The sequence below is a fragment of the Astyanax mexicanus genome, chromosome 23 (assembly GCF_023375975.1).
Source record: "Astyanax mexicanus isolate ESR-SI-001 chromosome 23, AstMex3_surface, whole genome shotgun sequence".
Taxonomy (NCBI): Eukaryota; Metazoa; Chordata; class Actinopteri; order Characiformes; family Acestrorhamphidae; genus Astyanax; species Astyanax mexicanus.
In genome coordinates, this window is record NC_064430.1 from 18,833,712 (window position 1) to 18,860,363 (window position 26,652).

Here is a 26,652-nt window from a genome sequence, read left to right on the forward strand (position 1 = left end):
GCATAAAACCCACAACCTTGTGGTCAATAATCCAGTGATTTAACCACTGAGTCAGGTGAATTAAAGGAAGAGATAAATTATACATCTTTGTACACAAAAATAGGCCTATGGGCTTCACAAAACATGTTCATGAAGTTCTTTGCACAAAGTCACTCTCACATAAAAAGATCTCACCACTTCTATTCTTGCCAATTCCTTGCCCTTTTTAAAAATGAGCCACTTAAGAGCATTGTCACTGTTATGCAAATAAGCCATGTTTATGCTGAGTGTTTAACATATGTTAGTGTTAGCTTGTGCTACATGGCAAAACACAAACAAGCTAGTTTATGCTTTGAAAGTACTTACTTCCCATCTCCCTTATCTGCTGACTTGCCACAGACAGTAGATATAGATCCCTCCGTCAGACAAAGTCTGCTGGCTAAACCTACCGTATGAGGTTCTCAACCAAAATGACCAAAATGGCCTTTCTACAACTAGTCTAATGGGTGGGGCTCTGGTGGGGGTTTACAGAGTGGTTCTATGCAGGTTTCCTTATTGTGACATAGAAGCATATAATTCCTGATACCAAACTTTTTCAAGTTTTTCACTTTTAACAGTACACCTGAATATAATTGGTAAATGGCCAGAGGAGGATTCCATCCCATGTGAGTCTTGGTTCCTCCTAAGGGTTTTTCCTCTAGCTTTGAGAAAGTTTTATCTTACCACTGTCACATTCCATGTCTTTCTGATTTGTTTCTTTGTTTAAATTATTAAATATCTGTAAAGCTGCTTTCTTGCATCAAGCATCTGTAAAAAACATATATACACAAATAAATACAGTTTGATTTGATGCAAAAAGAAGAACAGAACAGAACAGAAACAGAACATTATGCGATTCCACACTGGAATCAATTTGCCTTCTGCATTGATGGGTTTGCTTGGAAATATATTTTATATTCACAACCAGTTAGAAGTTTGGACACACTAATTCCATGTTCTATTTTTTTCCTACATTGTAAATGAATACTGAATACTGCTGTTAACTTGCAGTTTCTTGGGCTGGTAACTTAAGGAACTCATCCTGTGCAACAGAGGTAACTCTTGGTCTTCCTCATGAGTCAGTTTTATCTTAACGTTTTGCATTTCTTTGAGACTGCACTTGAGGATTCTTTCAAAGTTCTCAAATAGGTCTATTGAAATTGAACTGAATTGAAATTGTTCCGATTGATTGACCTTAATTCTTTAAAGACATTTTTTGCTGTCATTTCTTGCTGTAATATGGATTAGAATATTACTCAAATAGTGCTATTCACTGTCTACCAACTCTACCTCTTCACTACTTTACAACTGATGCTCCCAAACACATTAAGAGGGATGAAATTTAAGTAATTAACTCCTGATAAGTTCAGCACAGCTGTTAACTGAAAGCCTGAATTCCAGGTGACTCAACCTCATAAAGCTCACTGAGAAAATCCAGCCAAAATATTATTATATAAATGTAATATTTCATCTATTACTATTTCTACCTACAGACATTGCACACCATTTAAGATCTGAATCTTCTGCATACTTTCCACTTCAGTTTCAGTGATGCAAAAATAATTCAGACAGAATTACAGCATGATTTTATAGCCTCTGCAACACAGAGGAGCTATTCCACAGGATAGATTCCACATCACAGTCTTTCTCTGATCTTTACAGCAAATGTTTAATCACAAGCTTTCAGAACGAATTAATATATAGCAAGACAAAGAAAGGCCGAGAGAAATGTGTATTTAATGAGAGGCCTTTTTCTCGCTGGGTCCCTTATCTTTGATTAAGGTTTAAATGTAACGTGTCATAAAGATAATGCATCTCGAATGGGTCTAATTAATGTCCCCAGACGGAATGTCTGAGTGACCTTTGGCCATCTGAGATGAAAAAAGAGAACAAAAAGAAGCTCGAAAATAGACGTGCCGTCTCAGATTCAACCATTTAAAAGCCTGGGAGGCCAGACTGGAATGTAGACCCTCGTTATAAAAGAGACGAGACCCCAGTGAAAGAGTGTGAGCAGGCTGCAGTATCAGAAAACTGAAAGGCATCATTCAGAAAGTTTTCAAGGCCTTGCTCAAAGGACCAGTAGTGGCAGCTTAGCAAACTTGGGTATTGAACCCACAACCCTGTGGTCAATAACCCAGCACTTAAACCACTGAGCCTTGACCAATGTTGATGGAGTCTGTAGTATTGGTGCGGGTGTTGAGAGATGCTTAATAGTTTGTTGCTAGGTGGCTGCTATGGTATCCAAAGTTATTGGAATCTTTTGTGGATTCTGGAGTGTTGTGGGGTAGTTGATATATTGTTGAAAGGTGGCTGCTATGGTATCCAAGGTTAATGAACTCTTTAGTGTTCTATAGTATTGAGATGTAGTTTTTTTATGGTTGAAAGGTGGCTGCTATGGTGTCCAAAGTTAATAAAACCTTTGACCTAATGACTTCTAGAGTGTTGTGAGGTTGTTGCAATATTGTTGATGAGGTGTCTAGTGTTAGTGCAGGTGTTAAAAAATGGTTGCTAGTGTTGCTAAGTGGCTGCTATGGTATCCAAAGTTATTGGATTTTTTGTGGCTTCTGGGGTGTTGTGGGGTAGTTGATATATTGTTGAAAGGTGGCTGCTATGGTATCCAAAGTTAATGGAATCTTTAATGGCTTCTATAGTGTTGTGGGGTAGTGGCTATATTGTTGAAAGGTGGCTGCTATGGTATCCAAGGTTAATGAACTCTTTAGTGGCTTCTATAGTTTTGTGATGTAGTTGCTTGTAGGTGGCTGCTATGGTGTCCAAAGTTAATGGAACTTTTAGGGGCTTCTGGGGTTTTTGTGGGGTAGTTGCTATATTTTAAAAAATTGGCTGATATGGTGTCCAAAGTCAACGGAAGCTTTAGTCTCTCTTGGGGTGTTGTGGGGTCAATTGAATCTGTAGTTGTTGATAGGATGTTGCTAGGTGGCTGCTTTGATATACAAAGACAATGGGAACCTTACAGGTTGTTGGATGCATAAAAGTGGGTGCTATGGTATTCAAGGTAGATGGAATGCTCCCAGTAGTTGCTAGGGTGTTTGTGGGTGGTTGATATTGCCATGGTAGCTTAGGCAGTTGCCAAGCAGTTGCTAGATACTTTAATGGTTGCTAAGGTGTTGTTTACTGGTGGCTATAGTGATCCAAGTGGTTGCTAGGGTGTTGCTTTCTGGTTGTTATTATGGGAAGTCAAATGTTGTTAGAGTATTACTAGAGTAAGTGTTTATGGTATTTCAGGTTAACTGAATTTCTAGTGGTTACTATGACCTTGCTAGAGTGTTGACTACTAAGGTATACAATATTGAGGATATCTTTGGTTGTTTCTAGGATGTTGTGAGGTGGCTGGTATGGTATCCAAGTAGACAGAATTTTTAGTAGTCACTAGAATGTTGCCTGCCGGTTGCAATTGCTTTGGTCTCCCATGCTGATTCTAGGATGCTGCTAGATACAGTAAGTATTGCTAGGTGGTTGTTATGGTCTTTTGGTGGTTCCTGGTTTTTGCTATGGTGCTCCATGTGGTTTCTGAGGTATTTGTAGGTGGTTGTAATTGTTTTGGCATTCCAAACCTTTGCTAGAGTGTCCCTAAATGGTTGTTATGGTGGCCCAAGTCAAAAGGATTTCCATAGGTTGCTACAGTAGAGATTGTTTGTTGGTTGTTCTGGTTTTCTAAGTGGTTGACAAGGTATTGCTAGGTGGTTTCAATGGTGTTCTTGCTTCGGATGTGGTTAAGATGTGATTTACTGAGAGTTATACGTACCCTTTAAGTGGGTGAACAGCAATAGCTCCAGGTTTATCGAGTCCTTCAGATATGACCACATCCCGAAACGCCCCATTCAACCGAGAGACCTCGATCAGGTCCAGGCTGTGGTCCGTCCAGTAGAGATTACCTTCAGAGAAATTCAATTAAAACCTATAAAACTAGAAGGTACACTGAAACAAATTACCTCCTGAATTATAACACAATCTTTAGATTCTATAAGGTATAAGAGATAAACATTAATTCACAGAAAAGTGTAAATGGATATTTACCTGCTATCCAGTCCACTGCCAGACCCTCAGCATGTCCTACACTACTGCCCACCACCTCCTCCCTCCACGTCTGATCCCGACCCGCTCGCCAGATTTTATTTGATACTACATCAGTCCAGTACAGCGTGTCATTTCCTAGAAGACACCATCATCTCAGATTAAAATCTTGTTTGTTGGCTACAAGGTTTTAGATGCACCTCTAAAAAAACTCAGTTTCAATACATAGACTGTACACTGTCGGAAACAGTAATATCTGAAACAGTAGATAAGAACTTAACATTGTCCAATTTTTTTTCTTATTTTACATTGTCTATTGTACATTTTACAAAAATTCTCCAAAATAACCTGAAATAACATCTTTTTACATTGACTTCCACTGAAAGTCAAGAAGGTTTTCTCTCTCGCCTGTAAACCTTTTCATTGGACAGCAACAATACCGTGTTTCTAATAAAATGGCCAATAATGAAGCTCAAGCTTCTGGAGATGGCCAGAGACAACATACAATAGTGGTTAGCATAAGATTGAAGCTTTTAATAAAGTGGCCAGTGATGAGGCACAAGGTAAAGTTGGATAGGGCTGTTTCTAATAAAGTGTCCAGTGATGAAGCACACGCTACAGTAGGGTAGCGGTATTTCTAATAAATTGGCCAGTGATTAAGCACAAGAGTAAATATGTGTTTTTAATAAAGTGGCCAGTGATAAAGCACAAGGTACAGTAGTGTAAGGGTGTTTCTAATAAAGTGGCCAGTGATGAAACACAAGGTACAGTAAGATAGGGGGGTGTTTCTAATAAATTGGCCAGTGATTAAGCACAAGAGTAAATATGTGTTTCTAATAAAGTGGCCAGTGATAAAGCACAGGGTACAGTAGGGTAGGATGTTTCTAATAAAGTGGCCAGTGATGAAGCACAAGGTACAGTAAGATAGAGGAGTGTTTCTGATTATGTGGTTAGAGAATGGGAGTATCAGGTATCGTGTTTGTATGTGTAATGAAGTGAATGGGGGATTATCCGAGCGCAATTAATGAATGTATTATTCATTGTGTTTTAATGATGATGTTTAATCTCTGATCAGCTCAGATCTGCGACAGCCTGCTCAGCAAAACCCTCCACTCCCTGCATATGATCATCTCCCAAATAATGACATCAGCTTAAAAGTTTGACGAGTGTGTGGCTGTTTTAGCTGTGAGCTGTTGAGGCTGTGCAATCCTGTTAAACCCTTAATCACGCCGCTTCCTCCGGCCCTGGCTCTAATGACGCTGCGCTGCTCTCTGACTGAGGCTGGGAGAAAGATGAGGATTTAAACAGTGCAGCAATCTTACAGCCATCAGTTCCAGCAAACACCGCTCCTGTTTCCTGAACGGCTCAGACGCTTGTCTGGACTGTGGAGGAAACGTGTGGTACAGTGGGTGTGTCTCTACCAGCTTTGTGCATCTAGAGACTATCTAGAGAGATTTTTATTCATTCTTCTTTGCAACATAGCTCAAACTCAGCCAGGTTGGATGGAGAGCATCTGTGAACAGTAGATTGACCTTAACATGTTTTATTTTGCAAATAAATTAACTTAGCATCTTATTAATGAGCTTCACATTGTAAATAACATTTGCTGACTTGTTTAAATACATACAGCTCTGTAAAAAAAAAGAAACCACTTAAAAAGGATGAGTTTCTTTGATTTTACCAAATTGAAAACCTCTAGAACATAATTCTCCTTTAGCCCCTTAAAAGGACTTGGCCTGTATTATTTACCTTCTGATAACTGTCAGGGTTTTTCAAACTTCCCAAAAAACCTTTTGGGCAACCAATAAATGATACATTGAAAATACAGCTCTGGAAAAAAATCAGAGACCACTTAAAAATGTTGAGTTTCTTTAATTTTACCAAATTGAAAACCTCTGGAATATAATCAAGAGGAAGATGGATGTTCACAAGCCATCAAAGCAAACTGAACTGCTTGAATTTTTGCACCAGGAGTAAAGGCATAAAGTTATCCAAAAGCAGTGTGTAAGACTGGTGAAGGAGAACATGCCAAGATGCATCAAAACTGTGATTAAAAATCAGGTTTATTCCACCAAATATTGATTTCTGAACTCTTAAAACTTTATGAGTATGAACTTGCAATAAAATACACTTAAGTTTGTGGTCGTAAGGGTAAAAAATAATAAGATAATTACTGCATGTTTTGTACTGTATTTTCTTTTGCACAGCTCTCACCTGCATGGTAGTCTAGGCCGGCTGCAGAGAGCGTTCCTGACATTGGCGTTAGAGCGTCTGAGTTATCTCCGGGCTCCAGCGCAATGCCCCGAATCCCCTCGTGAGTCGAGTACAACAGGAACGATCCCACTCCTGTCAATAAAACAACCACATACTACAGAACTGTTCAAGTATACACATGTGCTCCTGTGCTGAGCATCTACAGCAGACCATTTAATAAAAAGAGCTTCAGTATATGATCCTTTACTTTCCTTAAATGTAGTGGTCTTTCATTATTTAAAAATGTTCTGGATTGTCACCCATACTATGAAGAAAACATATGGAATTATTCAGTCAACAAAATCAAAATGTTAAATAAACCAGAATATGTTCTATATTTTAGATTCTTCAAAGTAGCACCAACGTCGCACAGCTGTGCTGAAACTATCAAAAATTAATTACTTAAATTTCTTGTCCTCTTAACGTGTTTGAGAGCATTAGTTGTAAAGTTGTGAAGAGCTAGAGTTACAGGTTTACAGTGAATAACCCTATTTGAATAATGCTTTAATTCATATTATAACAAGAACTACTCAACTAAATAGAGAAAAAAATATTTTAAGAAATGAAGGTCAGTCAATCTGAAAAATTTTAAATCCTCTAGTAACCTCTAATAACCTCCAGTACAAGCAGAACAAAGACCATTAAAAACATCATGATGAAACTGGCTTTCATCAGGGCTGCCCTAGGAAAGGAAGACCAAGAGTTATATCTGTACAAGATAAGTTTATCACAGTTACCAGCCTCAGAAACCACAAGTTAACAGCTCCCCAGATAAGAGTCACCTACAGGGGTTGGACAATGAAACTGAAACACCTGGTTTGAGACCACAATAATTTATTGTGGTGACGGACAGATCTGGTGGAAACAGGAGAGTTGAGGTGCACATTGAATTCTGCCGTGATTTGATCAGCCGTGGTTTTATGTTTTTTGGATACAATCCTGGTTAGAACCGGACATCCCTTTCAGACAGCTTCCTCTTGGGTCCACAGTTAATCCTGTTGGATACGGTTGGTCCTTCTTGGTGGTATGCTGACATTACCCTGGATACCGTGGCTCTTGATACATCACAAAGACTTGCTGTCTTGGTCACAGATGCGCCAGCAAGACGTGCACCAACAATTTGTCCTCTTTTGAACTCTTTATGTCACCCATAATGTTGTGTGCATTGCAATATTTTGAGCAGAACTGTGCTCTTACCCTGCTAGTTGAACCTTCACACTCTGCTCTTACTGGTGCAATAATGTGCAATTAATGAAGATTGGCCACCAGGCTGCTCCAATTTAGCCATGAAACCTCCTACACTAAAATGACAGGTGTTTCAGTTTCATTGTCCAACCCCTGTAAATGCTTCACAGAGAATTTTAATTTGTTTAACTCTTTTTAGATACTACATGATTCCCTATGTGTTCCTTCATAGTATGGATGACTTCAGTATTAATGGACAATTTAGAAAAAAAAGGAAAATATGTCTTTTATTAAAGTGTTAATTAAGTGTTGGGATTTTTTTGGAATGTGTTCCAGGTCTGAAATGCAGAAATGGACGTATATTTGCTCATAAAGTGCCGTTGACCAGATAAAACATGAAAAACTTTTTTCTAAGTTTAAACAGTCTGTCGAAATAGTCAAAATACATGTCAAAAAAAAAAAAAAAAGATTTGTGGTTGTTTTTCAGATAGAATCTAAAAATGAGTGAACTGAGTAAGCGAATGCCGCCAGCAGAAACTCGCTAAAGCTGGTTTAGCTGCTTTACCTTGGCAGGTGGAGCGGTCAGTGCGGAGGCTGTAGCCTGTAGTGCATGAGCAGATGCGCGTGTTCTCCGAGGTGGGCAGGCACAGCTGAGAGCATCCGCCGTTGTTCACCATGCACACGTTCTCCCCTGCATAACACACATACGGATAACACACTCCTGAGCACGGGATCACACTGACATAACACCTTGATGCCCACAGGCAGCTCAGTTCACACTGTGTTTCACTTCACTTTAGTAAAAAAGAGAACTACTGATATTAAGAACAGGAACTGGTCTTAATATTAACAAAGGGTTAAATATATATATATATATATATATATATATATATATATATATATATATATATATATATTTTTTTTTTTTTTTTTTTTTTTTTGCACTATAAAACCAATTTGCACTTTAAAACCTTACATTTTTCTAAAAATCGTCAGTGCACCTTATGTATGAATTTTAAAGTCAGGTTGTAAGGAGCAGTAAAGCCACTTCGCTGAAGTACAGCGTAACACAGGAGTTTATGCATTAGTATTAGCATTAGCTGCTAACCACTAGTGTTTTCTTATGTTTTTTTCTTTAGAGGTGAGGATTATCAGCCTGTAGCCTGTTGCTAACCCCGGCTAGCACTGTTGGAGCAGCATTAACATTACCCACTAACTGTGCTTTGTTGCTAGCTCTTTAACCGTTCAGAGGTGAGTATTATCAGCCTGTAGCCTACTGCTAACCACGGCTAGCACTGCTGAAGCACTAATAGCATTAATCATTAACCACGTTAAGCGCTAGCTCTTTTGCCATTCAGAGCAAGAGAGTATAAGAATGTAGCCTGCTGCTAACCCTGGCTAGCACTACTGGAGCAGCATTAGCATTAGCCACTAAACATGCTAAGTGCTTTTGCTGTTCAAAGGCGAGAATATTTAACTGTAGTCTGCACATTTACTGTGTTAAAACAAGCTATGTAGGACAAAGAGCAAGCAAATATCGCCCTAGTTTACCGGAACATTTAGGGTTCCTCAGTGTAGTGCTGTCGGGCGGCATTTACTAGCGCTAGCAGTTAGCCGCTAATGCTAATGCTGCTGCACCCAGCCCTAGTGAAAATCTGCAAATAGACGTCATAACAGTAATAAGCAGAGCTTTTAGTTATCCACCCACCACCACCCAGCAGCAAGCCCTGCTGAATTTAAAGATAAACACAGCGACACCCCTGTTCCTTACTAGTGTTGCATAATGCAACTTATGTATGAAAATAGGCCAGAAAACAGACGTTTATTGATAGTGCGCCTTATGATGTGGCGTGTCTTATAGTGCGAAAAATACAGTTATGAGTTTTTGCAGTTGGAGTGTTTTCCCTTTTGGTTTGGTTTGATTTTATTTTACACAAGAAAAATTTAAACTCAAGTGCAACACAACCAAATACATCACAACAAACCATGTGAGCACAGTTTGACCCGCAAGGAAGTAAATACAGGAAGAAGGTCTTGTGTTGCAAACTAGCTCATATTTCAGTGTATTTTAGAGCAACCCCCATTGTACACCATACACACTTTCTCACCTGCACAACACACACACACACACACATACTGGAGCACGGGTTCACACTGATTCAACACCTTGACGCCCACAGGCAGCTCCGTTCACACTGTTTTTCGATTCACTTTAACTCACTGATGCGTTACGCGAGACTGACGACCCCTCAGTTCAGCCACTGACCTAGACTTTGTAAAACGCCAAATCCACCGGAGATCCTATGTAAACCTATAGTTACTTACCAAAGGTGGAAAGTAATTAATTACATTTACTCCGGTTACTGTGATTGAGTAGATTTTATGAGTAATTTGTAATTTTTAAAGTAGTTTTTAAAATTATTAAATTTTACTTTTACTCAAGTACATTTTGACACAAGTAATTTACTTTGCTACATTGGAAATCTGAGTAAAAACAATTGTCTGAATTTTAAAAAAATGGCACGGATGCTCGCGCGTGGAATAACGAGGCAATAACATCCTCATGCAATGCAAATTGTGCCTGCCCCGTCGGACAGGGCTGTCTGCTTTCAAAACTTCCACATCAAATCTGAGAAAGCATGTGGTGGTAAGTATTTTTATCATGAAACAATCTGCTTAAATGTTAAAATGCATGTAAATAGCAGTTAAAGCATAGCAATGGCAAGTTAAAAAATAACAATGATCTGTAAAACTGTAAAAATACAGTTTATAGTCATCTATATTACCATAAACGTTTAATAGTAAAGAAAAAAAATGGATCATAGAAACATATGCCACTTGTTTTATGGGATGGTCTGAATGTCAGGTGAGGGTGCAGGGAGGACGCGGAGGCGGACGCATATGCAAACAACAAGGGATTTATTGAAAAACAGGACTGAGGAAACTTGGGAAAACATGGAGCACTGACAGACGATAAACGTACAAGGATCGACACCGGGGAAATGGAACACGGACCTAAATAGAGGTGCACACACACAGGAAACAGGAAACACCTGGGACGAAGGGGCGGAGCTACGAATGAACACAGGTGAGTGGAAAAACACTGGGAAAGAAACACAGACCTGAGAATAACACGGACATGGGAACCAGACAGACAAAAGACCTGACACTGAACAAATACTGCCTGAAAGGTCCAAATTATTATGTGGAATAATAGCTCATTAAAAATTATTTAATTTGTGATTTGTTTTTACTTTTTTACATCAAATAATTAAAGGTAACTATGTAACTTTTACTCAAAGTACATTTTAAATTGAGTACCTTTTTACTTTTACTCGAGTAGATTTTTTCAGATGGGTACTTTTACTTTTACTTGAGTAGAATTTTAGCAAAGTAAAGGTACTTTTACTCAATTACAATTTTTCAGTACTTTTTCCACGTCTGTTACTTACACACAGAGGTAACAGGGTAGTCCAGGTCCAGAAAAGTAAACATTTTTGGACCTTTTTTTGTTTTTTACTTTTAACTAGTGTAAACAGAACTGTTTAAACGTACACACCTACCTATCTCACTTGTACTTCACTAGTGGTGTTCCATAGACAAATTCTAACCATTTGTTCTTTAGGACCGGACTCAAAGCAAAATCCATGTTGGGCGGGCACAGGGCCGATTACGGTGGAAGTCAGGGTCAAACTCAGTTGCGTAATTATTTTGCGTTACAAAATAATAATGCGTTATTGATTCCAAATTAATCCTGTGCGTTAATGCTTTGATGTTGACAGCCCTAGTATGTCTGGATTCCACACTGTACCACCTTAAAGTCCTTAAAATAATGCTCCATAAAAAAATGTTGTGCAAAAGTACATTACCTTTTTGCCCATCTTTGTCATAGACTCTGATCTGGACCACTCCCGTAGTCTTGGATCTCAAAACCTCCATGTTCTTTCCATCCTTCTTGTTTATGGTGCCCACTTGGGCCAGCACATCATCTGCCCACCACAGCTTACTCCCTGGACACAAACCAAAAAGAGAAAAGGCAAACAGTCAATCAGAACATAAACCCACTGCGGAGACAATAAGGCTCATAACATGGAACAAAGCTAGTCTATATTAGTTCTTCCAGCCAACCCGGCTTCCTGGCTCATTTCAGCACACATACTTTATTTGGCTCCAGCTCAGTGCACTCTTACAGCTCTCCAAACACAGACACAGTCAGCTGAGCTCAGTAATGCACAGAGCAGCACGAGCTGTGAGGCTGAAATTCACTCCTCGCTCTTTATACACAGGCTAAACTAAGGTACTAAAGTGTATCTGCAAACTCCTGTCCCTCACAAGAGGCAAAAGGAAATGTATGTGTCCTTTCGGACGACATTAAGGGGACATAGTGCCTGCTAATGGACTGCAGACTAAAACTACCCTGCTATCCCTGACCATTAAAGGGTGCCTTATAACCACAACAGCTCACCAAACCACAATCCATTCATTCAGATAAGGGTACAATACTTCCCCAAATAAGTGCCATTTCACTCAGGAGATCAGTTTCCTTCAACTACTCAATAGTCTGCTCAGAAGTTCCTAAGTAACCCACTGATTCAGAAGCACCACACTATCTCTACTTACTTGTGAGAACATCATTGTTCAGTTAATTCAACAGTTCTTCATTACCCCACTCATTTATGAAGACACCAGTCACCAGCCAATTCTCAAAAGTAAGGGTTCTGTACCCTTAGTATTCCACTTATTCAGAAGTACTCATAGACTGTGTACAGCTGGACAGAGCATCATCTCTCAAAGTGAAGCCACCACAGGTTGGGTGCACCCTGCTGTTCGGTTGCATAAAGCTGTATAACCCCACCCATCCCCATAGGTTTCAATGGCAACACACACAACTTTCAATCCCGTTTTTTTCCCAATATACTGTAATTCTACCTCCATTATTTAAATGCAGCAGCTAGTGTAACCTCTGCTTATATTGTTACATTTTTATATCCCCACAGAATTCGTTTTTAAAAACGTTATTCAGCTCTATTCAAAAATGGTGTGGGTATTGTAAAAGAGCTGGGTTACACCTAGCAGGGGTGGGACCAATGACTGTATGGGTGGGACCAATAACAAGTCATCAGCAAAACCTGTCTCTTGCATCCCTCAGAGGCGGGTTTATTTAAATCTCCCTCCTCTGGTCTCTACTGCGCAGAGTCGGGTTTCAGGATCGCCAACATGGCGGAAGATTTGCCTTCATTTTCATTGAATGAATGGGAATGGCAACGCGGCGTCCATCTTTTTTACAGTCTCTGCCATATTTCCCTTCTCATCCAGAAGTACTCCATTAACCCTACTCATTCAAAGGTACCATACTTCCCTCATCATCCACGGATACTCCATTAACCCTACTCATTTTAAGGTACAGTACTTCTCTTGTCATCCAGAAGTACTCCATTAACCCTACTCATTCTAATGTACAGTACTTGCCTTCTGATCCAGGAGAACTCCCTTAACCCTACTAATTTTAAGGTACAGTACTTCCCTTCTCATCCAAGGGTACCCCATTAACCCAACACATTCTAATGTACAGTACTTCCCTTCGCATCCAGGAGAACTCCATTAACCCTACTCATTCAAAGCTACCATAATTCCCTTCTCATCCAAGAGTACCCCATTAACCCTACATATTCTAATGTACAGTACTTCCCTTGTCACCCAGAAGTACTCCATTAACCCAACTCATTCAAAGCTACCATAATTCCCTTCTCATCTAAAAGTACTCCATTAACCCTACTCATTCAAAGGCACTGTATTTCCCTTCTAATTCACCCCATTAACCCTACACATTCTAATGTACAATACTTCTCTCTCATCCAGGAGAACTCCATTATCCCTACTCACTCAAAGGTACCAAACTTCTCCTCTCATCAAGGAGTTCTCCATTAACCCTGCACATTCTAAAGTACAGTACTTCCCCTGTCATCCAGAAGTACTCCATTAACCATACTTACACAAAGGCACCATACTTCCTTTTTCATCCAGGAATACTCCATTAACCCAACTCATTCAAAGGTACCATACTTCCCTTCTCATCCAGGAGTACCTATTCTAGAAGAACTCAGAAATACCCCCTGCCCCCCTCTTTTTCAAGAGTTTCAATTACAAATCACCTGCCCCATTACTTCAGCAATTTTGAAACATTTTGTCAAAGGTACAATCTAATGTTTAAATGTAATGTTTCTTTTAGTCCTCTTAAAAGTGACATAAAGACCTTTACTTTGGCTGGGTCATCCTGCAAACATGAGGATGGTTTGAACATTCTTACTCATTGCAATGGATTGAACTTTTAGAAGATTGTACCAATCAAAAGCAAACCAGATAAGAGTGAAAGCTTGGTAGGAGGGTGATTAATCTGCCGTTGAGGGAAACTCCCAGAACTATACAGTGCCTAAATCCTGAGCAGGTCCTTCCCTGTGCAGCAGATTGACATGTCCCTTGGCAGGGCTCAGTAGCCTAGTCCATTACTCCTGTCTTCAGGACTTCAGGCCAGCTGGCAGCCCAGAGGACAGATCACACACCCTCAGAGCAGAGTCAAATACAGGCTAGAGGGAAAAAAGCACTGGACCGAAAACCTTGTTCCTCATTAAACTCCTTGTTACTGTTAATATACAAGAGAATGTGACTTTGAATGTTCTCTCTTGATGTTCTTGACGTCCACATGAAATGAAACAGGGGGGGAAATGATTAAAAATGTATAATAATCGCCTCCCTTCAGCCATCACTCAGGGGAAATGTGGTAAAAATGGGGCTAATTAGGCATTAATATTAAAATAATGAGTATAACAATCGGACACCAAGAAAAAGAAAAACAAGGTAGAGGAAAAAAAAGCAAGAACTAGTGAAAGAATCAGAGCACGTTCATGCCATCACGGTTCACTGAGGTGCGTTTCGCCAGCTTGTTGAAATCTCAGGGTCTTTTTCCTGCCTCGCCAAAACTCATTTCACTCGGTTCTTTAATTCCAGCACCTGTTCCTGAGGAACCTTGCGGTCAGAAATTTCCTTAGCATTGCAAAGTATGCTCAGGCTTCACACATCAGAGCAGCCATGAGGAGCCTTCAGCCCCCCAGCCTCGTACCATACTGGGAGAGCTGCTCGGGAAATTAGTGTAAAAGCACATCCACTGCCTGTCAGAAGTTCAGGGAACTGCTAGCTTTTGGATAGTTGTTAATGCAATGGAGCCATTAGAGGCTAGCTGGTTTGCGTTAACTAGATCACTAATTAAAGACTATCCGGGGTTAATTCTGAGGAAGAAATACACCATGGAAGGAAAAGATCTTTAGAATCAGAACTAATAAGTAATAAGCTTTACTTAGCAGTATATTGGTCCTGCTTTCGTTAAAACTGACGTAACTGACATTACAACTGAACCCTCCACCAGATATGTCCAAATGTTCACACACTGTAGGGATGTTCGCATACAATGTTGAATTTAGTGATTTTAGTGAAAGTAACAGTGTGTGAATCTACCTCCACCATGTTTTAAAGCTGTACTTTAGCCTGGCTCGCTTGTGTAACTATCATTGAAAGATGTAGAAGTGTGTGAAACTACCTCCACTACGCTTTTAAGATGTACTTTGGCCTGTGCAACTCTCGATGTGAGCTGTAACAGTATGTGAGAAACAATCTTTACCATGTTTGGGAGTTGTACATTAGCCTGACTATCTTTCACTCTGAGCTGCCTGTAACAGTGTATGAAACTACCTTCACCAAGCTTAAAGGCTGTACCTTAACCTGACTAGCTTTCACTGCAAGCTTGGTCTAACAGTATGTGAAACTACGGTATTTTTGAGACTATAAGGTGCACTTATAAAAAAAATAAAATAAATAATAATCAAAAATAATTTTCCCAAAAACCAACAGTGCGTTTTATAATCCGGAGCGCCTTATGTATGAATTTTACCAGTCAGGTTGTAAGGAGCAGTAAAGCCACTCCGCTATAGTGCAGCTTTATAAAAGAGTTTCAGTGAAGTTTCTCCAGCACTGCGACTGGAGCAGTATTAGCATTAGCCGCTAACTGCAGCACTAGCTCCTTAGCCATTCAGAGGTAAGTATATCGGCCTGTAGCCTGAGTTAACCGTGTTAAAAAAGCAATCTACATAAGACAAACCGCTAGCTGATAATGCCCTGGGTCAGTGTAGTGCTGTCTGGCAGCATTTACTAGTGCTAAATGCTGCTAACTGTGGCTAGTGCTGCTGCTTACTGTGGCTAGCACTGCTGCTAATGGCGCTGTTGCACTGTTGGAAATCTAAGCTTACTGTAAATAAATGGAAATGCTTTACTCACCCAAATAAACAGTTCTCAGGAGAGGAATCTGTGTAGATTAACATTCCGCACTCATTTGACTTTGAAAGAAAATGTTACAGTTTTGTTTACTTAGTTTTCCTTACTTTTGTCACTTGAAATTCACCAAAATACAGTACCTCCACGAAACGTAGAAGCTGTGTTTAGCCTGTGTAACCCTTACTGTGAGCTGGCTGTAACAGTGTGTAAAACTACCTCCACCAAGCTTAGAGGCTGTACCTTAACCTGACTCGCTTTCACTGTGAGCTTGGTCTAACAGTATGTAAAACTACCGTAACTACCACCACCAAGCTTAGGAGATATACCTTAATCTGGTTGGCTCTCACTGTGAGCTGGCTCTAACAGTGTGTGAAACTACCTCCACCAAGTTTAAAAGCTGTGCTTTAACCTGGCTAGCTTTCACTGTAATCTGTTTATCTGCTTTGAAATGATCCACAATTATTTTATATGTTGGGACCAAGCAGAGTTTCTCGTAATAGAGAAGTGAATTCTTGGACTTCTAACTAGATTTATCTCGGTGCAGAACTTTCACACACACACTGCTCTACACGTTAATAAGCTTCTTCTGTGCAAGAGACGATATCGCTTTCTCCAGCCCACTGCAGGCCTCTAATGAGACGCTGTGAGGACTGACAGCAGCCAAATTACCTCCAATGAGTAGGATAAACAATACCCAGCAACCACTGTGTGTGTGTGTGAGTGGGAGAGAGAGAGAGTGGAGACAGAGCGCCGAGGACACACACCGTCCAACGCTTCATTAATTTATCCCCATCTGATAGCATCACTGATGCTGATTGGCTGGACTTCAGCAGATTAAACACACTGAATATGGGGGTGTGGAACAAATAATGGTAGTCTGAAACCAGCTCTTCATGAACATGCTAATAATGCGCACACACACACACACACACACACACACACCACACACATACACACACACCACACACAGCTAAGCATATTGCATTTCTGGCATGAAGGCAGCTTGATGATGTTCCAGGCAGGGGAAACCAGACAGAGTGGGCTGGGTGGGAAATATGAGCTTTATTTGATGAACTAAAGAGTTTAAAACACTTAGTGAGACAACATTGTGATTAAATACTGTGTTTCCATACTGCCAAGTCCATATATGGAAGCTAAGCAACATGGTTGAGTGGTATAACCCCACTGATTTAACCTAGAGCAGTCTAGTAAAGCTTTTAAGCATGGTGGAGGGAGTATCACACAGTATACAGCTCACAGTGAGGGCTAGCCAGGCTAAATAATAGCTTACAAACATGGTGGAGGTACTTTTAAACACTGTTACAGATCACAATAAGAGCAAGCCACAGTAAAGTATAGCTTCCAAACATGGTGGAGGTAGTTTTGAACATTGTTACAGATCACAGTGAGGGCTAGCCAGGGTAAAATCAAGTCTTAAAACATGGTGTAGGTAGTTTTAAACACTGTTACAGCTCACAGTGAGAGCTAGCCAGTGTAAAGTCAAGTCTTAGAGAGCAAGCCACACTAAAGTACAGCTTCCAACAATGGTGGAGGTAGTTCTTAAACAATGTTATAGTTCACAGTGAAAGCTAGCTAGGCTAAAATTAAGCCTCCAAACAGTTGAGGCAGTTTTAAACACTATTACAGATCACAGTGAGAGCCAGCCAGGTTTAAAGTACAGCTTTCAAACATGGTGGAGGTAGTTTCACACACTGTTATTGTAACTCATTTGATATGTTTAAAAAGTGATTGTAATTCATTAAGTTTCATAAGGCTGATATTTGCTGTAAGCTCTAAAACTGATTAACTCATCCTAGTTAGGATGTAACAACAACATCTGTTCAGCCTACGATAGTCTAGCCCCCCCATTAAATCTGTAGTAATTTAGCCCCACCCAATTTATCTACAGCAGTTTAGCCCACCATACTACTCTACATCTATTTAGCCTCATTGATTCAACATACAGCAGTTTAGCCTCACCCATTTAGATTATAACAGTTTAGTCACACCTATTTAACTTATTGCAGTTTAGCCTCACCCATTTATCTTATAGCAGTTTAGCCACACATAATGCCTAAAGCAATCTAGCCGCAACCATTTAGCTTACAGCAGTTTAGCCACACCCATTTAGCTTATAGCAGTTTAGCCACACACGTTTAGCTTATAACAGTTTAGCCACACCCAGCAATTTATCCCCACCCCTTCAGCATATGGAATTTTATTCCCACCTATTCAAATTATACCTGCTTATACACTTCGATAAATCCTAAAGTGTAGTAGCTGGTAAATATGAAGTTAAATATTTAATTCCACATTGTTTAGTGAATTAAAGCACAGCAACGCCACAATTTGACAACAAGTTAAAAATATAACAGGATAAAAACAATAGTGGAGCTAGATGGTGATTCATTGAATCATGCTCTCGTGGTGAGAGAGTGACCTTGTTGTGGAGGCCGCTGGGTTCTGAGGTCCTCGCCCTCAATCTGAAAGCTCTACGCCCTCGAGCGAGACACTTAACCCTGGAGTTACTGAGCCGCAACCCTGGTAGGTCAGCCATGCTCTCTGTGGACCTAGCCTCAATACATGAAGGTCAAAAAATGACTTTTGTTTTAGCTCAGCTCGTCTTTTTAACCTGAATACACACTCTATACAGAATTCAGGTACAAGTAACATGGATATTTTCTGGTACTCAAACTGGGTCCAGTAGAACCAGTAGATCTTCTCATGTGCCCGTATAGACATCATTTAATACATTTCACAACAGTCAGACAAATGCTTATCATGGTGTCACTCTGCCTGCTCTGGACTTTGAGCTACTCAACAAAGACTCCACCATCCCAGCATGCACTCACAGCAGACTTCCCTGACTGCTGATCAAATGACACTACAATGTTCTCGCTCCCCCAGTTACTGGTTGTTTCCACCTGGGCTGTCTAGTATAAATACCCCTCAGTTTGTTCTGTTCCCTGTGGAGTGTTGAATCTACTTATGTGGCTCTTCTACAATTTGTTTTCTTTGTTTATTGCCTTTTTTGTACCAACTTGTGTTTTTCGACTATCGATTTTTGCCTTGCTCTTTCTATTGTTTATTCCGTTGCCGGTCCATATTTTATTTTTGACCACTCTTTTGTCTTTGCCCTTTCTCTGCTGGATTTACCGTGTATGACCCTATTTTGTCCTGAAATCGCTCTGGTATGTTGTTTATATTTGCTGCCTTACTTTCCCTAACAACTCCTGTAAGCCTAACCTATATATATATTTTTAAATAAACTATGTGTTTGGTATCTGCAAATGTCTGTCAAGTGTCTGGACAGCGTGACACAGTGAGTTCTTGTCAGAATACAATAATAAAGTACAGCCTTAAAACATGGTGCAGGTAGTTTCACACACTGATACAGCTCACAGTGAGATCTAGTCTGGCTAAAGTATGGCGAGTCAAGCTAAATATGGCGTCTAAACATGGTGAAGGTGGTCTTACACACTGTTACATCTCAAAGTAAGACCTAGCCAAAATAAAGCACATCCTTTAAACATGGTGGAGGTAGCTTCACACACTGTTACAGCTCACTGTGAGATCTAGTCTGACTAAAATATGGCTTCCAAACATGGTGGAGGAAGTTTCACACATCTCATATTCAGAGCTATCCAGACTACAGTACTGCATCAAAACAGTAGTCTGACTAAAATATGGCTTCCAAACATGGTGGAGGTAGCTTCACACACTGTTACAGCTCACAGTAAGAGCATGTCTGGCTAAAGTATGGCTTGGAAACATGGTGGAGGTAGTTTAACACAATGTTACAGCTCACAGTGAGTGCTAGTCATGCTATAGTATGGCTTGGAAACATGGTGGAGGTAGCGTCACACTCACACACTGTTACATTAGTGTCAGATTTATACTGTAGATTTGATGTTAACAAGATCAAGTTGAGTTTGATGGGGCTGATATTTGTTTTTCTACATCCTGGTGTGAAACAAATGGACATTGTTTGACCCAACAGCCTGGATATTTTGGGTATTGTTTAGGCTGGAAAGCTTTTATCAGTGTTATAACTGTTATTGTATAGACTGTTTACTGGCTCATACCGCACCCCCTCAGTCTGGTACAGTTAACCCCACCTAGGGGGCAGACTTAGCTTTCAGCTTGTTGAAAAGACATGCTGAGAAATAGATGAAGAGCAGGAGAATCGGGTTAGAACTGGAGCAGGGAGGTGAGCAGAGGTGAGATGAGATGGTGGGGGGTAATATAATCTGAGCAGCAGATGCTGTAAGTCAGGCTCAGTGTCTTTAGCTGATGATCCTGCCACCTGAAACAGCTGCCTGGATAGCAAAGTGATTAGCGTCAATCCACAAATGATGAGAAATGTGCGGCGGCTGCTCCCTCCTGCAGAGGCTGACACCAAGTCTGAAGCACAGCGACCCACATCTATCACACTTTCTGGCATCAGGCCGCTGATCTACGAGCCGTCTTCTGCCTAATGGATCCAATTGCCGTGCTGGATAAGAAAGGTGACCCGCTCCGAGAAGCTCGCTAAATATGGACCAGCGAATTATCAGACAAAGTTATCACATCTGGACACATTACCAGTAAAGTAAATGTGCAGTGATCACTGATGACATGGTGTACTGCAAATTTAGATGGATGTTCTTCAAATGAGTTGATTTCCTATTTTCCTATTTCCTATTTTTAACCCAATTCTCTCACAATCTCTTTTCAAACTAAAGTATTGTGTTGTATATCGAATTGTCTGCTCTGTCCTCAACTGAAATAGTTGTACATTTCTAAACTGAAGGGAACTGAACTGAAGTCGTTCCATTGTGGACGATGATGGAAAGAAGAGTCTATGAGACCTTCAGTGCAGGAATATACAGCTGACTCCATGGCCCAACTTAACTCTAAATGCTAAGATTATACAGCTCTGGAAAAAAATATTAAAGACCACTTAAAAATTAAGTTCCTTTGATTTTATGTTGGGTTTTATTTTGCCAGTGTCCTCAACAGTGTGGTTTCTCTTGTCATTCTTTATCAACCAATTCAAATACTTCTGAGTTCAGGTTCAGAGAAAAGCAGGTTTATTTCGGTTCGATCATCCTCGGCCGGCTGTCAGAGTCGAACTCCTCGGCCAACTTTGGACCAGCCTCTTATACAGTACAGATGACACACACCCATAGGCAACAAATGGTTTTACACACACATACAGGTAACAACAGCTAGGTCGTTAGGTCGTAACTAGTCTTCGTCCCCAGGATGAGCCGGTCGTTAGGTCGTAAATTGTTTTCTTCCCTTCCACCTGGGATATTCCTGCTATTTACTGAGGCCTAAATTTAGTCCTACCTCCCATCGTCTACTAGATATTTTATATGGATAAACTAATACAAAACTAATACAAAAAAAACTTCCAACATTTACCAAATTTAAAACCTCTGGAATATAATCAAGAGGAAGATGGATGATCACAAGCCACCAAACCAAACTGAACTGCTTGAAATTTTGCACCAGGAGTAAAGGCATACAATTATCCAAAAGCAGTGTGTAAGACTGGTGGAGGAGACCATGCCAAGATGCATGAAAACTATTTATTAAAAACCAGGGTTATGCCACCAAATATTGCTTTCTGAACTCTTAAAACTTTATTATGAATATGAACTTGTTTTCTTTGTGTTATTTGAGGTCTGAAAGCTCTGCATCTTTTTTGTTGTTTCAGCCATTTCTCATTTTCTGAAAAATGAGTCTCTAAATGACAGTATTTTTTTTTTTTTTTTGGAATTTGGGATAAATGTTGTCTGTAGTTTATAGAATAAAACAACAATGTTCATTTTACTCAAACATAAACCTATACCTATAGATAGCAAAAGAATTAGCAGAACAGGACCTGAGGCAGATGGTCAGCTCTCCTGCCTAAAGGAATTAAACCTGTTACCTTTGATCCAGGGCGTGTCGGGATGCTCTTTGCTATCATACACTCCGTTATCAGTCTATTTTCACACCTTGCACACAAAGTTACTCTTTGTTCTGTGTTTCTAAAAAAGCACAGTGTACCTGTACAGTGTTCTCTCTTGTGTTACCTCAGCAGTATTCTGTACTGGTACACATGTTCCAGTAGAATGAGAGATTACAGAACTCGACTGAGCAGTCATCTGACTCCACTCTGAAAAAAGACGCTCAATGTTTTCAACAGTGTAAAAGGAAAACAGTACGCCTCACCCTGAACATGGAAAGAGATAAAGACGGAGATGAAAAGGGCGAGAGAAAGGAAATCTGTCAGACACGATAATGTAGAAAGCATCAGGAGCAGATCAGCCAGGGTTTAAACTCTGCCGAATCACTTTAGATCAACAAAGACCTTGAAGCCATGAAACGGCTGTGCTCCGGAAGCGCTGGAGAGGAGGAGTAAGAAGCGTTTTTATAGATTGTGTTACTGATGCTGTTCAGGGTTAGTGGAGGAATGGAGAGAGGAAAAGTGTGAGGTGTGAGTATTATTTTTCTCTGAGCTGCTACAGACTGACACTAACACTGTTTTCACGCTTACAGTACCACATGGAAGTTTTAACACACCTTAAATTAAGAGTTTTTTCATTATTTATATATTTTTGCATTGTAGATTAATCCTAACATCATTCAAACTAAGAAGAAAAACATATGGAATTACAGTGCCTTGCAAAATTATTCATAGTATTCATGCTCTTGACCATTTCCACATTTTTTCACCTTACAACCATAAACTTAAATGTATTTTAATGAGATTTTAAGTGATTTTAGACAAACACAAAGTATTGCATAAATGTGAAGTGGAATGAAAATGATACATGGTTTATAAAACTTTAATCAAAAATCTGAAAAGTGTGATGTGCAAAAGTATTCAGTAAATCGATACTTACTAGAGCCACCGTTCGCTGCAATTACAACTGTAAGTGCTTAAGGGTTTGTCTCTACCAGCTTTGCACATTTATCTTCCTTATAAAACAACTCAAGCTCAGCCAAGTTGGATGAAGAGCGTCTGTGAACATCGAAGTTGCCCTGTAAACAGATTCTCCCACCTGAGCTGTGGATTTCTGCAGCTCCTCCAGAGTGACCATGGGCCTCTTGGCTGCTTCTCTTACCAGTGCTCTCCTTGCTCGATCTGTCAGATTGGGTGGATGGCCATGTCTTGGTAGGTTTGCAGGTGTAGAATTTATTTATTTTTGGATGATGGATTAAACTGCTTAAAGCTTTATCTCTGACTGGTCTCTGTCTGGTGAGTTCCTTGATCTTCATGATGCTGTTTGTTCACTAGTGTTCTTTAACAAACCACTGAAGCCTTCACAGAACAGTTGTTTATATGTATACTGAGACTAAATGACACACAGCTGCACTCTATTAAATAAATAAGTGACTTCTGAGTTAATTTAGGGGTTTTAGAGTATGAATACTTTTGCACGTCATTTTTGTTATTTTTTATTTGATAAACATTTTGAAAACCATGTATCATTTTCATTCCACTTAACACGTATGCAATACTTTGTGTTTGTCTATCACTTAAAATCTCAATAAAATACATTTAGGTTTGTGGTTGTTCAAAAGTTCAAGGAGTATGAATACTTTTGCAAGCCCATGTATTTAGCAAACAAAAAAGTGTTAAACAAACCAGAATATTTAATTTTTTAACATTCTTAGATGACAGATGGCAAAATAGTATAGCAACAAACTGAAACACTCTAGCACACACAAAGCAACTCCATCAAGCAACCTTTTAGCAATACCATATCAACCACCTATCATTCCCACAATTACAATCCTTTAGCAACACCATAATAACCACATTGTATATCACTCTAGGCATATAGCATTACTACCATCTAGAATTAATCATGAAATAGTCTAGAAACATCATAGTAACCACCTAGCAACTAGACTGGAGTCACTTCGCTACTGAGCAACCACTTCATAAATATAAAAGCAACAATACCCAAGCAACCACCAAATAACACCTTAGCAACATCTTATAGGGCAAATATTTTGCAAAAAAATCAGTTTTTGCACGTTTCATTTTGCATATTTCCACTTGGGTCTTGCATGCACCTATAAACAGCCAGGAAAAAAATCCATTCATTGTCCAATCAGTTAATTAATAGATTTTGGTGTCAGGAATCATATGCTTCTATGAGCTGGTTTCACGACTCCCTTATTGAGACGTCACAACAAGGAAACCTGCATAGAAAGATCCTGGCACCATCCCTCACATGTCAACCCCCACTAGAGCCCCACCCACTAGATCAGTTAAAGATCTACTATTTCTGTCTGCTGTTTTTTACCAGCAGTATGCTTCGTCTGAAGAAGGGATCTATACCTGCTGTCTGTGGCAAGTCAGCAGAAGAACAGCAAAACACAAACAAGCTGATGTGTGGTAAATGCTCAACAGTTTATTTGCATAAAAGAGACAGAGCCCTTAAATGGCTCATTCTGAAATTCTCATTCGGGACTGAAACTAGCGAGAATAGAGCTGGTGAGTTATCTTTGTGTGAGAGTGATTTTCTGCAAATTAACATGTTTTGTGCAGCCCACAGACATATTCTAACTTGTGTAAAAAAGGAATAATAAGTCCCCTTTAACTGCCACTTTATGTAACACACCAATTACCATATCAACCATCCAGAAGACCTTAGCAACCAGCTGCATTATTTTAGCCACCAGCCAAGCAACCACACGCAACACATAAGCAGTTACTCGCATTTACTGATTCCCCTTCATGCGTCTCACTCACCCATCACTGCTAGAGCTGTGGCCTTCATCAGCTCCTTCTTCAAACTGTCAATCACTTCCAGGCCACTCCCATCCAGATTACACCTGTTAATGGTTCCATTCCCAGAGCTGATCCAGTAGAGTTTGCTGGAGGAGTGATCTATACACAGACCTGAGGAGCAGAGGAGGAAACGAGGGGTTAAAAATGTGGTTAGTTCTATTTTACTACAACCGTATAGTAGCCATTGACGAAGCACAAGAGTAGATAAGTATAGGTGTTTCTAATAAAGTGGCCAGAGACGAAGCACAAGAGTAGGTAGGTATAGGTGTTTCTAATAAAGTGGCCAGAGACGAAGCACAAGAGTAAGTAGGTATAGGTGTTTCTAATAAAGTGGCCAGTGGTAAAGATCAAAGCAGGTGTTTCTAGTAAAGTGGCCAGAGAGTGGAAGGATAATGCAAGTATTTCTAATAAATTGGATGTTAATAAAGTTCAATGATAAATATTTCTAATAAAGTGGCCAGCAATGAGTTACAAGGCAGGTGTTTCTAGTAAAGTGGCCAGAGAGTAGAAGGCCAATGCAAGTGTTTCTAATAAAGTGCTCAGTGAGGAAGCACACAGTTGGGTGTTTCTGATAAAGTGGCTAGTGGGCCACTTTATCAGAAACACTGTTGACTAGCTCTTATTGTGAGCTGTAAGAATATGTGGCACATGGTAAATGTAGCCTCACATACTGTTACAGCTCACAGTGAGAACTAATCAGGATAAAGTACAGCTACCAAACATGGTGCAGGTAGTCACACACTGATACTCTCCAACTAAAGCACAAAGTAGTGTGTTTCTGATAAAGTGTCCAGTGTTTGCATGTTTAAAAGTTGATACTATTTATGTATAATAGACTTTTCTCCAGGGTCAGGTAGAGCTGTGTTTATTTACAGCTGTAATGGCGTAAGTGCCTAAAATCAGCCACAGCTGCCTCCACACACATCCCGCTCCACCCCCCTCATCTCCATCTACATCAGATACATAATTACTGTTATTAAAGACGGGCCTGGAGCTGTAAATCACTGGTGCTTGGTGTTGGGAGCGTTTAGAGTAAAATGGAGAATCTGAAGGCAGAAAGGAGGACGTGGTCAGTGTATCAGAGATAACTCAGTTCTTCTCTGACAGTTACAGCTGCTGTAATAACACTAAAACACACACAGACCCATATTCAGCTCTCAAAGCAAGCTTTTAATAGTAAACTAGTCCAGTCTAGTCTCACCTCTGTTTTATGTGTGAAATCTGTCAGAATCGTCTTATTAGCTCTGACAGATGCCGTCGTTCTAAGCCAGCGTTTCATGCCAGGCTGCTGCTTCTTTCATCAAACTTGGCATGTGCTTGTTTTTATTTTTTACGCTCTTATTCTGTTTGTTCTAAAGACAATAAAGAAAAGCCCTAACAGGAGTGGAGTAGACAATCACTCTCTAGATCCCTCCGGAAAAAAATAAGAAACCACTTAAAAATGATGAGCTTCTTTGATTTAACCAAATTGGAATATAACCAAAACTTCTAGAATATAAGCAGAAGGAAGATGGATGATCACAAGCCATCAAACCAAACTGAACTGCATCATTTTTTGCACCAGGAGTGTCTTAAAAATATGAGTGTTTCTAATAAAGTGGCCAGTGATGAAGCTTAAAAGTAGGTGTTTCCAATTAAGTGGGCATCAAGTGTAGCTCAAGTATAGGTGTTTCTAATAAAGTGGCTAGTGATGAAGCTCAACAGTAGGCGTTTCTAATAAATTGGCCAGTTATGAAGCTAAAGAGTAGCTGTTTCTAATGAAGTGGCCAGTAAAAAAAAATCAAGAGTAGTTGTTTCTAATAAAAAGTGGCCAGTGGTGAAGCTCAAAAGTAGGTGTTTCTAATAAGTGGCCAGTCATGAAGCTCAAAAGTAGGTGTTTCTAATAAGTGGCCAGTCATGAAGCTCAAAAATGTGGGTGTTTCTAATAAAGTGACCTTTTATGAAGCTCAAAAGTAGGTGTTTCTAATAAAATGGCCAGAGATGAAGCTTTAAACTAGATGTTTCTAATAAAATGGCCAGTCATTAAGCTAAAAAGTAGGTGTTTCTAATAAAGTGGCCAGTCA

General features: G+C 39.9%; 1 protein-coding gene across 1 annotated transcript in view; it reads right to left on the reverse strand.

Annotated features, from left to right (window-relative positions):
* The window catches only part of lrp1ba (low density lipoprotein receptor-related protein 1Ba), a 327,687-nt gene that overhangs the window by 139,233 nt on the left and 161,802 nt on the right, over positions 1-26,652 (reverse strand). Inside the window, exons 32-37 of the mRNA XM_049470884.1 lie at positions 24,551-24,700; positions 11,358-11,498; positions 8,054-8,179; positions 6,265-6,396; positions 4,054-4,188; positions 3,782-3,911 (exon numbers count right to left, since the gene is read on the reverse strand). Coding sequence (XP_049326841.1) covers positions 3,782-3,911; positions 4,054-4,188; positions 6,265-6,396; positions 8,054-8,179; positions 11,358-11,498; positions 24,551-24,700 — 814 coding nt within the window. The remainder of the gene's footprint in view (positions 1-3,781; positions 3,912-4,053; positions 4,189-6,264; positions 6,397-8,053; positions 8,180-11,357; positions 11,499-24,550; positions 24,701-26,652) is intronic.